This window comes from Diabrotica virgifera, chromosome 2, assembly GCF_917563875.1.
Source record: "Diabrotica virgifera virgifera chromosome 2, PGI_DIABVI_V3a".
Taxonomy (NCBI): domain Eukaryota; kingdom Metazoa; phylum Arthropoda; class Insecta; order Coleoptera; family Chrysomelidae; genus Diabrotica; species Diabrotica virgifera.
Window position 1 is genome coordinate 73,775,133 of NC_065444.1, and position 15,295 is coordinate 73,790,427.

The 15,295-nt window shown below is 31.3% G+C and overlaps 1 protein-coding gene across 3 annotated transcripts in view; it reads right to left on the minus strand.

Moving 5' to 3' along the window:
• Positions 1–1,772: 1,772 nt before the first annotated feature.
• LOC114329479 (uncharacterized) overlaps positions 1,773–15,295 on the minus strand; it is a 147,650-nt gene continuing 134,127 nt past the window's right edge. For all 3 annotated transcript variants that reach the window (XM_050643787.1, XM_028278599.2, XM_028278601.2), the window contains 2 exons: positions 11,181–11,445; positions 1,773–2,119 (listed from right to left, as the gene is read on the minus strand). In XM_050643787.1, the coding sequence (XP_050499744.1) occupies positions 1,947–2,119; positions 11,181–11,445 (438 nt within the window). In that variant the 3' untranslated portion in view covers positions 1,773–1,946. The remainder of the gene's footprint in view (positions 2,120–11,180; positions 11,446–15,295) is intronic.

Sequence of the window (15,295 nt, forward strand, 5' to 3'; positions counted from 1 at the left end):
TTTTAACTGTATGTGTATTGTTTATATGATCTGTAAGTTTGATTGGTTTGAAGGCCTTATTTTTGAAAACATTTGGTTTTATAGTAAAATAAAATTTTCTAAAAATTTTTGAAAAATTCAATTTTTTCAAAATAACTTAAAAAGTATTAGTGATAAGAAAAATATTAAAGAGTAAAAAATGTAGATTTTGCTATTGTAAATATGCTAGTTTTATTTTGTTTCTCCGTAAGACAAAAATTGGTTAAGATATGGCTGTTCAAAATTTGCATACGCTCGTGATTAGTGACCCATTCAAGCTTTCTCAATTATAACTCTTTCAAAAATAAACACTTTAAACCGGTGAGACTGACAGATCATATAAAAAATAGATAGGTAAGTAAATTGTTTATAAAGCGGTAGCGATAAATTTCATTTGGGGAGCTAAACACGGCGAGATTTTTATGATGTTTTACAAAAAAAAAGAGGGCCAACTTTATTTTGAGCGTAACTCGCTTATTTTTAATGCTAAAACTTTTGTTTAAAAATTAAAACAAAGCTTTTTATAAACACTTTAAAAAAGTTTAAATGGGTTTTTCCCGAAAACTGCTGAATATTTCGGTGATTTCACCTTGAAATATTCGATTTGGAATTAGACGAATATAAACGTATTTTTCATGAGCTACAACTTTGTTTTTATTTGATTGATAGACTTTACTAATACACCATTTTTTGGGGTTTTTTATAAGCTACACTTTTGGTAAGGATATTTTTTTCGATAAAATATTTACTTTTTGAGTTATTTGCGAAGAACCGTCTGAAAACGTAGTTTCTTTGTCGAAAAATCAACATTTTCAATGGCAAATAACTCGAAAAGTATTGACTTAAGTAAAAAACTCTATAGAACAAAAGTTGCTTATAATCAGCTAATTTATCCATTTCCGGTCTTATCTTGAACGTATGTTTTTTCACCCCCAAGAAGGGGTGACTGTTACCCCCCAAGTAAAAGCAACCAACGGCACAATTTCAACTTTGAAGTGGAGGGTAAGTAGAACCTAAGTCCAAATTTTCATGCAATTCGGAGTTGCCCCTGAAAATTACACGGTATCGCCGAATTTCCCGTTCATTTACTGGGCTATAATAGGATATTACACATTTAATGCATGCTATTTTTGTAAACACCGTTTGTAGATATATATTATACATATTAAAATTATCTAGTATCATAAATAGAGTTTTTTTTAAGATTTACTATTTTTTTATGAAGTCCTGTATAAATTCCTTATTTTTATATATATATATATATATATATATATATATATATATATATATATATATATATATTTCCTTTATAAATTTAGTGGTAAAAATTTAAACGGCGGCGGCGCCCAACTTCTAGTCTTATGTATTCCGTTTCGTTTGTCTTGTCTGAGTCTAATCTCAATCTCCCAGCTACCCTATTCAAGATCTAAATTCGTACCCCCCCCCCTTTTACGCTCCCGACTCTGAGCAACGAGGTCCTTGGGTTATCCTGGTGTTCGGACCAGCACATCATCACATGAAGTGATTTCTTGGTCCGTTACAATATTTGATTTCTTTTCTTCAATACTTTGATTTTGTTACAGAAGGCTCCAAAGTTAAGTCTTGCATTTACAGCGAGGTAAGGAGGTTCTGCTCGTATTCTATGTAAGACCAGTAGGTATATTTCAAACATTGTTTGATAAACGAAGAAAACAATCGATAGGTGGTAAGGTTTTTGTATGGAAGAGTGATAGTATATTGATTAAAAATAAACGTTTCATTAATTAAAATGGTTTATTTCGATTTACATCAATTAAACAAAAATCATATAAAGTTCTATTGAGTGTTCAAAGTAAAAAAGTCAGAATGTGAATAGTCACATTTTTTAAAAAGAAAACCAAAATATATATTCATGAAATTACAAAAACTACTAAAATCTAGGTCTATATCTACATATCCACATTCAGATTCGACTCGGTCGTATCATTTACACTATTGGCAGTGATTGTATTCCTATTTATAGTTTTCCTATTAGAGAACTTCAGTTTCCTTTTTTTAGAGCGGAGCTTTTTAATTTGTTTTTTCTTCCTTTTCGGCCGAATTTCTTCTTCAAAATCGGAAACTGCAACAAATTATTAATTAAAGTATGTCACAACATCTACATTACAAAATATATTTGGTCTGTTGCGGTGTAATCGTATTGTTGTAATGAAATACTATGTTAAATAAATCAATTTTAAATGTATCAGATGGCTTTATAGACCAGGACCGAACCCTTTGAAAATGGTAAAAAGTTAAAAAGTGAAAAAAAAAACAGTAACATTATAAAACACATTGTAAAAGAAAGAAAATATGTATAACAAAAATTAAAGGTTAAAAAAAATTAACAGGCAGCTTGAGGACGGAAAGTGAAAGGGGGTAAATTAATAAGGACAAAAACGATGGCGTAGTAGGTAATAAAAATATCTACAACTTTTGTATTTACACTTTTTAACACAATACAACTCTATTCAGTAGGGATACACCGGTCACGGATTAATAAAGAAACAAACGAATCGGCAGGTCGATTGTAATATTTTAGGTATACCAGTAACATAAGCGTAGACCTCGGGTGCGTAGAGGGCCAATATCTATTTAATTATTGAATTTTTAGTAATTTTTTGATTAAAATTTAATAAACAGGATAATTTTAGGAAAAATAATAAGATAAATAATAAAATACAATGCACCCTTGTTAGAAATACCTTTCTTAGCAAAAACTTAATACTAACTTAGGAGTAAGATTATGCAAAACACCTGACTAGAACATTTTCCCGAGCAGATGCGAAGAGACTTCCTTGACTAAAAGAACAATTAGGATTTACCCGCAAGTAATATTTTAAATACGAAAAAATATATAGATTAGTGCCAATTCGATATGCGGTCTACCATCCAATATGCGGTCTACCGCAGAGTAACTAATTCGTTATGTGGTCTATCACAGAGTAGTTATTTCGACATGCGGCCACCACTAAATAATGTTAATTCATTCAGTAAATTTTGCAACTACTCGTATATACAGTATGGTGCAAATGAAAGGAATAAATTCTTTATTTCGTAAACCGATGACATTAGGGAAAATCCCGAAACAGGTCGATATTTGTTTTTAAATTATGATATTTTGAATGAAGTAAAAGACAGACGTACTCTCAATCATGTAATGTAACTTCCGACGACCGGTTTCGCTCTCTAAAGTATGCAGAGCATCTTCAGGTCAACGGTTACAAGTCACTAAATGATTCGGTTACAAGGAGGTACTACCTCAGTATTCATTAACATGATATATCGCTTAAGTTATGCTAACGGGATATGGTGGAAAAGACGGAGAATGTTGCAAAGGTAAACAAGTTTATGGAATTTGGGAATTTTTGAGGGTGAAGAGATAGTTGGTGAAAGTTTGGTGGTGCTGTTTAACCGAAAATTCCAAGACGTGTTTTAGATGTAGATAATCTAATTTGTAACCTACATAAGTACTTTATTGCGGAAAAAAACAATGGTGGTCCTTTTAAATCGGTAACGTCTGTACAACAACGCGTGTTCGATGCTTTAGGAATTAGCGAATCAAAATTAAGATCTACAAATAAAAACGAGAATAGTGAAGTGCTGGAAAACGATCACCACCATACTCGCCTGTTATTAAAAACGAACGATATGTTCGAAGGACGAAAATTTCAAATTCGTAATATCATATATCAAATGCGTGCAAATAAGGAACATGTGACTTTAGATACAATTTTACTTAAGTTAAAAGAGAGGAAATTTGGTGACATCGGCAGAACAAGTTTATGGCAAGTCCTACATAACATAGGATTCAAATTTAAAAAAGAGGATAACAGAAAAGCGCTTTGTGAAAGAAGTTCTGTTGTACACAAGAGAATTGAGTTTCTGAGAAAATATAACAAATTTAAAGAAGAAGGGTCAACTTTTGTATATTTAGACACAACATGGATATTTTCTAAGGGTGCTACCAAGAGAATATGGCATAATGACAACATAAAATCGATCAAGCATACTAGAGGAGAAGGGAAGCGACATATAATTCTGCACGCGGGAGGGAAGACAGGCTTTATAGAAGGTGCTGATTTAATATTTTCGTCTACATAAAAAACAGTGACTATCATGACAATATGAACACGGAAATGTTTGTGAAATCGTTGCGTGAAAAACTTCTTCCCGGATTAAGTGAGCCCAGCGTAATTATTTTAGACAATGCGCCTTACCATTCAGAAATACTAAACAAAAGTCCAACAAATTCGTGGAATGTAGATAAGATTAAAGAATGGCTAACAAATGAACGCATATTTATTCCACAGCATATATTAAAGTCTGAGTTGTTACGTTTGGCAAAAGAATATGCAAAACTAAAAATCTTTGTGGTGGATCAGGTTATTGAAAGTTACGGGCATCAAGTTTTACGTCTTCCACCATACCACTGCCAGTTTAATCCCATCGAATATATATGGGGAATAGCAAAACAATATTACGACAACCATATTGGGTCTAATGGGTATACAGACGAAGCGGTTTGGAAAACTTGGCGAGAAGCACTTTCAATTGCAACTCCAGAAGTATGGCGGAACTGTATATACAAGTGCGAAAAATTAATTGAGGATTGGTGGATTCGTGAAAATAATTAAAGAAATAAGCCCAATCATAATAACAATTAACGGTGACGACAGCGATGACGATGACAGCGATGGCGATGATAGTGTGAACAATAACGACTAAATCATTTTAGTAAAAAAAATTGGTACGTATATTGACTTAATAATATTTAGCATTTTACTTAAATATTTTATGTTTACATAATGCCCTGCTGTAGGATTTCCGGATCCTTTTCAAGGCGTGATCATTTTAGTAGGTGTGATTTGTTTGAAATCGAAACTATTTGTAGATATTGTAGGTACATACGTAATATTATATTGTTTTTAATAATTTTTATTTACGGGAAAAATACCCCATTATACATATAAACTATAAAATATACATAACTAACATAGAAAACGTGCGATCTGATAAAAGAATAAAACAAGCTAAAATTAGTTTACAATGTCATAGAAATGCTTTTTACACGCGTCAATTGACTTTAATTTAAAAACATCCAACGTCAATATATCACTTAAATTGATTGTGACTTTATAGAAAACCATTTTAGAGATTAAATTAAAACATCAACAATGCAGCAACGTTTAGCCTTCTACCTTTTATAAGTTATAATTTGTTTTATTTTTATTATATTGATATTCATGCAACTATTAATATTAAGTATATTGATTTTTGGCTACGGATAATGAACTGTTATAAAGAATCATGAAATTATGTCGTTTAGGCTTCTGAGGCTATACAAACACCTAAAATTTAAAATTATTTGATTTACATAAGAACCCCCTCAAATAAAAAAATACTGCGCGTATTGTGTAAATAGTCAAACTACAGCGGACCAGTAAATTCGTTCATTTCTTTCTTAATCCATGACCGGTGTAAGTCTACCGAAATGTGTTAACACAATATATTTACATGGTATACAGCCAAGTCCCGGGAACTATCCCGTTTTAGTATAATATACTCACGGACAAAAATATTGCATATTTTATCTTCAATCGTTATTATTTGTTTATTTTTGATCTTTGAAATGTTAAGTATTGTTTTTGTTTATTTATTTATCTATTTATGTTATTTATTTATTTGATGTATTTTAATTTATTAGAGATAAACAAATGGTTAAACATAGTCTTTATAACCGAATATGCAATAATGTCACAAATTAACAAACATTGCATAGTATGGAAAGTGTGCTTTGGCGACTTGACAATTCTTGTTTTGTTAAAATGTCAGTTAGAATATGTCAGTTGGAGAGTTTTATTTTTCGATTCTGCAGTTTTCTTGCTGATATGCCACATGTAAGCGAGTTAGTGTGTGTTAGAATTGTTACCTTAAGAAATGAAGGTTACAGACAAAAAGATATTGCGTGGATAGTGAATATCCATCAGTCAACTGTTTCTCGTATAGTAAAGCGATACAATGAGACTGGAGAATACAAACGGCGACCTAGTCAAGGACGAAAAAGATGTACAACGCCATAGTCCGTTCTTTAACGGTAAAATATTGCAAAACCTCTAAATTTTAAAGAACCGCTTGGATTGACATGAAATTTGGCATACACATAGCTAACAAGTCAAAGAAAAAAAGTGATATTGTGCCGATATGTGCTTTTGCCCTGGGGGTGGTTTTCGCCCCCTCTTGGGGGTGAAAAATATTCGTCCAAAGAAAGTCAGGAAATGGATAAACTGGCTAATTTTAAGTAACTTTTGTTCTATAGAGTTTTTCCACTAAGTCAATACTTCTCGAGTTATTTGGCAGTGAATATGTTCATTTTTTCAACAAAATAACCACGCTTTTAGACGGTTCTTCGCAAATAACTCAAATAGTAAGTATTTTGTCGAAAAAAACATTCTTAGCAAAAATATTGCCTGTAAAAAATTTTTAAAAATGGTGTATATATCACGTCTCTACACCTAGTAGAAGCAGAGTTATAGCTAATGAAAAATAGGTTCATATTCGTCAAACTCCAAATGGAATACTTTAACGTGAAATAACCAAAAATGAAGCACATTTCGGGGAAAACTCATTTTAACTTATATAAAGTGTTTAAAAAAAGCTTCATTTTTGTTTTATAAAAAAAATTCTAGCATCAAAATTAAACAAGTTACGCTCAAAATAACGTTAGTCCCTTTTGGTTTTGGTGAAAAAATCGAAAAAATTACCCCCTAATTAGTATCTTAAATGAACTTAATCGTTACGACTTCACAAGTTTCTTGACTCGTGTATATATTGTTTATATGATCTGTAAGTTTCATCGGTTCAAAGTCATTATTGAAAGGGCTGTAATTAAAAGGGGTTGAACGAGTCACTGATCACCAATGTATGCAAATTTAGAAACACCAAATCTTAATCAATTTTTGTTTAACAGAAAAACAAAAAAATACATGATATTCAGAAAAGCAAATCTGACTTTTTTTGTTTTTCCAGATTTTTGGTATCTCTAACAATTTTTAAGTTATTTTGAAAAAAAGCATATATTTCAAAATTTAAATTTTTAAAAACATTACTTTGAAACCAAATTTTTTCAAAAATAAGCACTTTAAATCGATGAAACTTACAGATCATATAAACACAATATAACTAAAATAATTTGTGGAGCGGTAACGATTAATTTCATTTAAGTTGCTAATTAGGGGGTGGTCTTTCTGATTTTTTTTTGCAAAAACAAAAGGGACCATCTTTATTTTGAGCGTAACTTGTTTAAATTTAATGCTAGAAGCTTTTTGTAAAGAGAGAAATAAAGCTTTTTTTAAACACTTTAAAAAAGTTATAATGAGTTTTCCCTAAAAATTGCTTAATTTTTTGGATATTTCACGTTGAAATATTCTATTTGAAATTTGGTGAATATGAATCTATTTTTCATTGGCTATAACTCTGGTTCTACGAGATCCAGAGACCTAACGCGTACACCATTTTTTTTTACTTTTTTATATGCTATATTTTTGCTAAGAACGTTTTTTTCGACAAAATACTTACTTTTTGAGTTATTTGCGAAAAATCTTCTAAAAATGTGGTTATTTTGTTGAAAAATTAACATATTCACTCACAAATAACTCGAAAATTGTTGACTTGGCGAAAAAGCTCTATAGAACAAAAGTTACTTAAAATTAGTCAGTTTACCCATTTCCGGACTTAGTTTGGACGAATATTTTTTCACCCCCAAGAAGGGGTGAAAACCACCCCCAGGGCAAAAGCACACATCGGCACAATATCATTTTTTTTCTTTGACATATAAGCTATACGTATGCCAAATTTCATGTCAATCCAAGCGGTTCTTTAAAATTTAGAGCAAAAACCGTGAAATAATGGACTACCAAGAGATGACCAATATTTAAGACGTCAATCTTTGCGGAATCGTACACTTACAGCTCCCCATCTCAAAAATGAATTACTGATCACAAGACAAGTTAATGTAAGTGTCAAAACTGTGACTATAAGACTTAAAGAGGTTGGTTTGACTTCAAAACGGCCTGCCAGAGTTCCACTTCTTCTACCATGGCATAAAACTCAAAGGTTGCACTTTGCAAGAACCCACGTTAACTAGAACGAACATCAATGGGGAGGAGTTCTTTTCACAAATGAAACGAGTATACAATTATGGAAGCCAGATGGACGTGATCGAGTATACAGAAGGCCCGGGGAACGTTTCGCAGAATGTAATCTTGTACAAAATGTTAGCTTTGGTGGCGGTTCCATAATGCTATGGGGTGGCATTAGATGTGAGAGTCTTACGGAGCTGATTGAGGTGAATATTTGAATGAATGCTGACTGATACATACGGAACATCCTTGAAGAACATGTTTTTCCTTATGCCGGCTTCTATTGGGAATAAGTTTGTGCTAATGCATGATAATGCCCGTGTACATACCGCAGGAACAGTCATATAATATCTTGAGGATGTTGGGGTTGAGGCTCTAGACTGGCCACCAATCAGCCCTGATGCAAATCCCATAGAACAGAGGTCGGCAACGTTTTTAATGTAGAGTGAAATACTAAATTAAAAATTCATGGCGGGCGCCAACTATTTTTTGACCTAACAAATATATAAATATAAACGTATAAAAAATATACGTTTTGAATTTCTTGTCTAAATTAACATAGTTTAAGGGCGCATTAAAAGTTATTGAAGGGCGCAGTGGCGCCCGCGGGCTCCACGTTGCCGACCTCCGCCATAGAACATATATGGGACATCCTAAAAAGACGCATACGAGCAAGAAATCCAGCTCCAAACTCAATTGCAGAATCAAGAATTGCTGCACAGAAAGAATGGAATCGACTTCCGCAAGAAACCATCCAAGATATTCTGCGGAGCATGTCTAGAAGGATGCAGGCAATCATTAGAGCTAGAGGAGGAAATACTAGGTATTAAATTGTTACAATGTTGCCGTAAAAAATTGTTATATTGTTGTTGTTGTTTCTCTTTCAAATTAAATGTTATATGCAAAATCAGACTATTTCATTAATTTCTCTACAAATTAGTTGTGACTCTGCAATATGCAAGTTACTTGACCATAAATATACGTAGGATAGTCCAGCTCAACTTGTCTAGCAATAAAAAGTAAAAAACTTTTTAAAAGGAAAAAGATATATTTCCCAAACAAAATATGCAATATTTTTGTCTGTGAGTGTATATTATTATATATTGTGTTTTATGTATGGAACGCCTCAATTATCTCGGAAACGGCTTGCACAATTTTTATAGGTTTTAGTGAGTAAATGTCTTGTGATCCGGCCGATATTATGGTGGTATTTGAATTGTTGTCAAATCTTCCGTTTTTCTGAAAATCTGATGAACTTTCTTATTTCAAATGAGACACCCTATATATTTTTTACGTTTTGAAGTTCTTAAGAAATACTAATTCTTTTTCCTGTAATATTCCCTATACCTAAATGCCGTAATTTTGGAGTTATTGTTACATTTATTAAAAAAAAACTAAAAAAATAATTTTTTTGGATCATTGGGAACAACAAAGGTCTGTTGTAACCATTTTCAAGCCCAAAAACACAACTAAAAACTATAATTTTTGAAATTTCGAAGTGCCTAAATTTAAGTTCAAACCTTCTTCTATCAGCTCCCCATAAGAATCTTTGGTGTGTTTTATTTTAAAACATTGTTTTTTAATCGCCAATAAAGCGCTTATGAGAGGAGAGGCTGCATTAACAACTAAAAAGCAATGTTTTAAAATGAAATAAGCCCAAATTACTTATCGAAAACTGATAAAATAAGGTTTGAACTTGAATTTAGTCACTTGGTAAGTTCAAAAAGATATTTTTTGCTTGTGTTTTTGAGCCTTGAAAATCGTCATTTTTTGTTTTTTTTTCCGTTTAAATTGTTTATAACTCGAAAACGATCAACTTTAGAGAAAACTAAAACATATATTGTCTGTTCCCAACGATAATGTCTACCTAAGCCGAAAAAAATAATGTGTGTGTACTTTGTACGCACGTAAGAAGTTATACTTCTATTACTACGATTTCAATGAAATTAATAGACTTAACAGGTTATTTGTATTTTATTTAAATATTAAACTAACTTTCTTACCTCCACTTTTAAAAATTTTTTATTAAAACGATACCAACAATTTAAAAAAAATAAATAAATAAAAAAGAATATGAATCGTCCGGGATTTGAACCCGGGACCTCTCGATCTCCGATCACACGCTCTACCACTGAGCTATATTCCCTTTGCTTTGACAGGTTACAAGATTTCTCATACATACTGACAAATTTAATAGACCAAGTGAAGTATACAAAAATACTTTAAATATACTTACTATTATTATAAAATATCTTATTCCCGAGGAAGACAAATCCAAAGACACAAAAATTATAATAAATAATACATTTACTAAAAACACTAATATATCCTTTTAATGACTTATTTGCGCTGACAGCGCTTATAAATACATATCTTGAAAGATTAGCAACGAACTACATACTGTCTGTGTGCGCATGCGCCCGGCATTATAAAATTTTACTCTCGATCGTAAAGAAGTATAACTTCAAAAATTGAATTTTTTAAATTAATTTGTTTTAAATTATTTTTTAAAATAAATGTAGCAATAACTCCGAAATTACGGCATTTAGGTATACGGAATATAACATGGAAAATAATCAGTACTTCTTAAGGACTTTAAAACGCAAACTTGGCAAAAATATACAGGGTGTTCAGTTTGTAATAACAAAATTCATTAGATTTCCAGAAAAACGGAAGATCTGACAACACTGTAAATAACACTATATTATCGGTCGCATTAGAAGACCCTTACCCATCAAAATCTATAAAAAACGTGAAAAGCTGTTTCCGAGAAAATTGAGGTGTTCCACGTACTGTATCACTCGCTCATATCAAAAAAATTTAAGAAACTAGAAACTACTATAAAATTTTATTTTATTGAAGGTATGATAGATATACATCAAAATACTTCCGATTTGTGGTAATATATACGTATGTTAATGTATGTGAAAAGTTAGACAATTTCTAAGCAATTGGCTGTACAGCTGTGATGACATGCAATGGACTCAAAAAATGTACACTTACCTGTTGCACTAGAGACTGTTTCATCTTGCGATTCATCATCTGCGCCTTTCAGAGGGCTAGACGTACAAGATTCGCTTATATCGAAATCTATATTCTCATCTTCTTCTACGGTCTTTTTACTTTTCCTCGATTTACGGCAAGTTGAAGAGTCTGCTTCAGTATCGAAGTCATCGTTATCGGTGGTCGTAGAAGAGACCTGCGCCTCATCTGTTACGTTGTTGCTTCTTCTTTTTCGTACCGTAACGTTCACAGCTTGTGATGTTGCCTGGAAGAAATAAATCGATGAAAATAATTGTTTCCTGCGTGGAATTTTATAAACGATTTAAGAGAGCTTTTACTTTGTAAATTTAAAAAAATACAATTTTTAAAGAAAAAATTATTCTATTTTGGTTATAATTTAGTTGATACATTGTTAAGGTTTCGAGGTATGAAAGGTTCACGCTGGGAGCGTTAACTATGATTATAGATCTCGTGGTACACTCTAACGTCGCGGGGGACAATCTGATGTGTATGCTTTATTTTATGTGTGATCTACAAAAACAAGATATTATTTAAAATTTTACTATTAATTTTGTGCTAATGTAGTATCAATACATTAATAGAAATTTGCTATAAATACTCTATATGGTAGAAAATGTCTGATATAATGCATAAATATAATTTAAAAATAGAAAAATACGAAGAGATTTTAAGGCTGGCAGCCGAAGTGTGACGTCACGAGTCTCACATTGATATTTTGTAAACAATCGTTGAAAGGCCAGGAGTTGCCCAATCTCAAGCCTTTTGAATTCCTATAAAGTTGAAATTTTTCTTCCTCTGCTGCTTTTTATGCTTAAGTATAGTGTTTTTAAGATAATACCACCATAATTCGGTCTTAAATTTCTATGAAATATAGTTTTTTAGTGATATTCACCAAGCAAAGGTTAGGAACTTTTGTGAACCATTGTATTTCGTATAATAAAAAATGGTAATGTGCTTTGCCCTGGATTGTAAACACTATAGTGACAGAGGGATATGTAGATTCTTTGTGTTTCCAAAGCATCTGGTTGAAAAGAAAAGGTGGATTTCATTATTAAGGTAAGAAAATATAGTAAAGAGAAAGAGCTGAATTTATCGCCCGTGGGGACGGCTTACAAATTATGCCACCATGAGAAGCACTGTCGACGTATCACATCCCCTCCATGTCAACTCTCCCAGCGGATACAAAAAAGATTTTTTTGACACTTTTAGTTGTTTTTCACCACTGCAGAGGGCGTTTTCTAAAAGATGTATTTTAATTTGGAAGACACTTTTTTGACATTTTTCATTCTGTAACAATTTTTTTTATTCCAGAGACTTAACACTAATAAATAAACCTTTAAAAAGTATTTTTTTATATCTTTATGGCCTGTATACCCTGCACTAAAAAGGTTGGGTTTTTTAAACTTTTTGAAACGGTAATTTCGAGAAAACGCCTTTAAAGTATTTTTACTGTAATTTTATCGAATAAAATTATCATATTAATTTTTTTCCTCTAATCAACGATTTCTGATGCATATTAGGTGCCCTCACTGCCCAGTAAAACTGTACATGCCGTCTCTTAATTGCATGGCGTAATTCTGCCCTCTTTTGAAGTCTCGTTGCTCCTTCTATTGGCGTAAACAATATGAGTTTTTTTATTACTCCAATTTTTATTCCCAAAAGGTACATCACTAAGCGAATGCGTCACTAAGTATTTTAATTTTTTTGCCGAAGAACTGGGTAATTCAAAATTTTTTTCTGCAGTAAACTGATTACCTTTAAATTATTGTCTTTTAATACTATGCTTATTTCGATGCGTCCCCTTACTTCGACTGCCTTTTAAATTACCACCAGATTAAGTGATTTTCCGATTTTCAAAACAATAACTTATGATAAATTTCAATAACATAAAATACGTGCTCGCTCTATAAGATCTAGAACCCAACTGTCGAGTTGCTGCTGCACACGTGCAGGCGTTGCGAACGTTTTTGTACAAAAACAAGTTTTAACTTAAGTCACACTTATAAGTCACACAACTATACAGAAGCGAATCTGACTGTCGTTTCCATTGATTTTGTTGGGACCGAAATATTTGACCTTGTGCACCAGTTACAGAATAGAACTTGATGTTGGAATAGAATGGTCTATTCCTTGATGAAGGAATAGGCCATTCCAAATAATGTAATATTTTTGACAAATAGTTATTAAATACATAAGAAATATAAAATGTAACTAGAAAAATAAATTAAACATAAAATAAAACATAAATATAAAATTTAACTATAAACAACTGTCACTGTCAGTCGCAAAAGTGAGGTTGCACCAGTTACGTGACGCATGAGCATGAAATTTATGTTAAAGTTTTGGGCCTGAGTCTCGCTTTTGTATGGTTAGTTATTCTGTGCTTAGGTAGGTCCCGTTATAAATACAGCTATAATTTGGTTTCTATTTCGAATTTCTTAGTATTTCTATTATACTAAAATACTATGGAATGTTCTTAAATTCAGAAAGTAAAAGTCCCCTTAACCTAACTTTCCAATGAGTGTAAGATGGCGTTTTAAGAGACTTGAAATTTTAAACAAAGCTCAGGACTGGATGACAACCAGTTGGATTTGTATAAAATATAGAGGTAAGTAACGAAGGGACTGTAGTATATATTATCTGTGATGTTTCGTAGGTAATATATTAAGGCAGTTAAAAAGGATCTGTTAACTGATTGTTATAAAATTTGTTTATTTGTGATGCACGACTAATCTCATTGCATTATAAATGAACTATTGTATGAATATTCTCATTGATAATTATTGCTCTCTACAATATTTACCGCTAGATTTGCCATACCTAGCGCCTTTCTAGATTTTTAGAACAATATAATATATGGATTATAAATCTCTGTGGATCTAAGACAAATTTTTAATACTCTGGGATTTCATAACCGCGTTTAAATTTTTCGCGCGTTTAAAATTTTCATAAAGTAAAATCGATTTAATTTTGCTATTTTTCAGTAATATACAGTCCCTGGCCATATTATTATGACCACCTATGAATTTTTACAAAAATCAACTATTTCACTAGGTACGTTTTGTTTAAAATATGATTTTTAAATTTAATTTTGTTATGCAATGTTAATATTATGCATTAACTATTATATTTAATAATAAACAGCAATAAAATATTTGAAAATATTACATATTTATATTTCTTTAATATTTTATTCAACTTCTGACCTTAATTAGATGGAAAATATTTGGGAAATTTTAAAACGAGAAATTTCCGATGAAAAGGTCGCTAACGAAATTGTTTTAATTACGGACTAATATATCGTTGAAACCACAATGACAAATTAAAGCAAAAAAAATTTAACTGCATTCAAAGTATGTCAAGACGGGTACTAGCTGTAATCAAAGTTAGAGGGGGCTCAGCAAAATATTGAAAAAATAAAAATATTTGATATTTTTAAATGTTTTATTGGTGTTTATTATTAAATATAATACATTTAATAATAAACAGCAATAAACCATTTGAAAATATCACATATTTGTAATTTATTAATATTTTGCTGAGCCCCCTTTGTGGTTTCAACGATATATTAGTTCTTTAATCAAAACAATTTCATTAGTGACCTTTTCATCGGAAATTTCTTGTTTTAAAAGCTCCCAAATATTTTCCATCTGATTAAGGTCAGAAGTTGAATAAAATATTAAAGAAATATAAATATGTAATATTTTCAAATATTTTATTGCTGTTTATTATTAAATATAATAGTTAATGCATAACATTAACATTGCATAACAAAATTAAATTTAAAAATCATATTTTAAACAAAACGTACTTCATTCGTTTACCAGCAGTGGAAGTATACGGATGTATGTTTTGATTTGTTTTCTTGTGTTTACAAGTTTTGTTATTTGTTTTGATTTATGTGTTGTGAATACTAGCTGTAAGTGTTTCAATTTTTATTACCATCATCACATCGACCTAGTTAATTTTTGCACATCTAACCTTGAAAATGACGTACACTTGTGAACATTGTCTTACACAATATTCTGACTCGGATAAATACAACCAGTTAAGATGTAATGGAGATTGCCAAAGAAACTTCTGTATGAAATGTA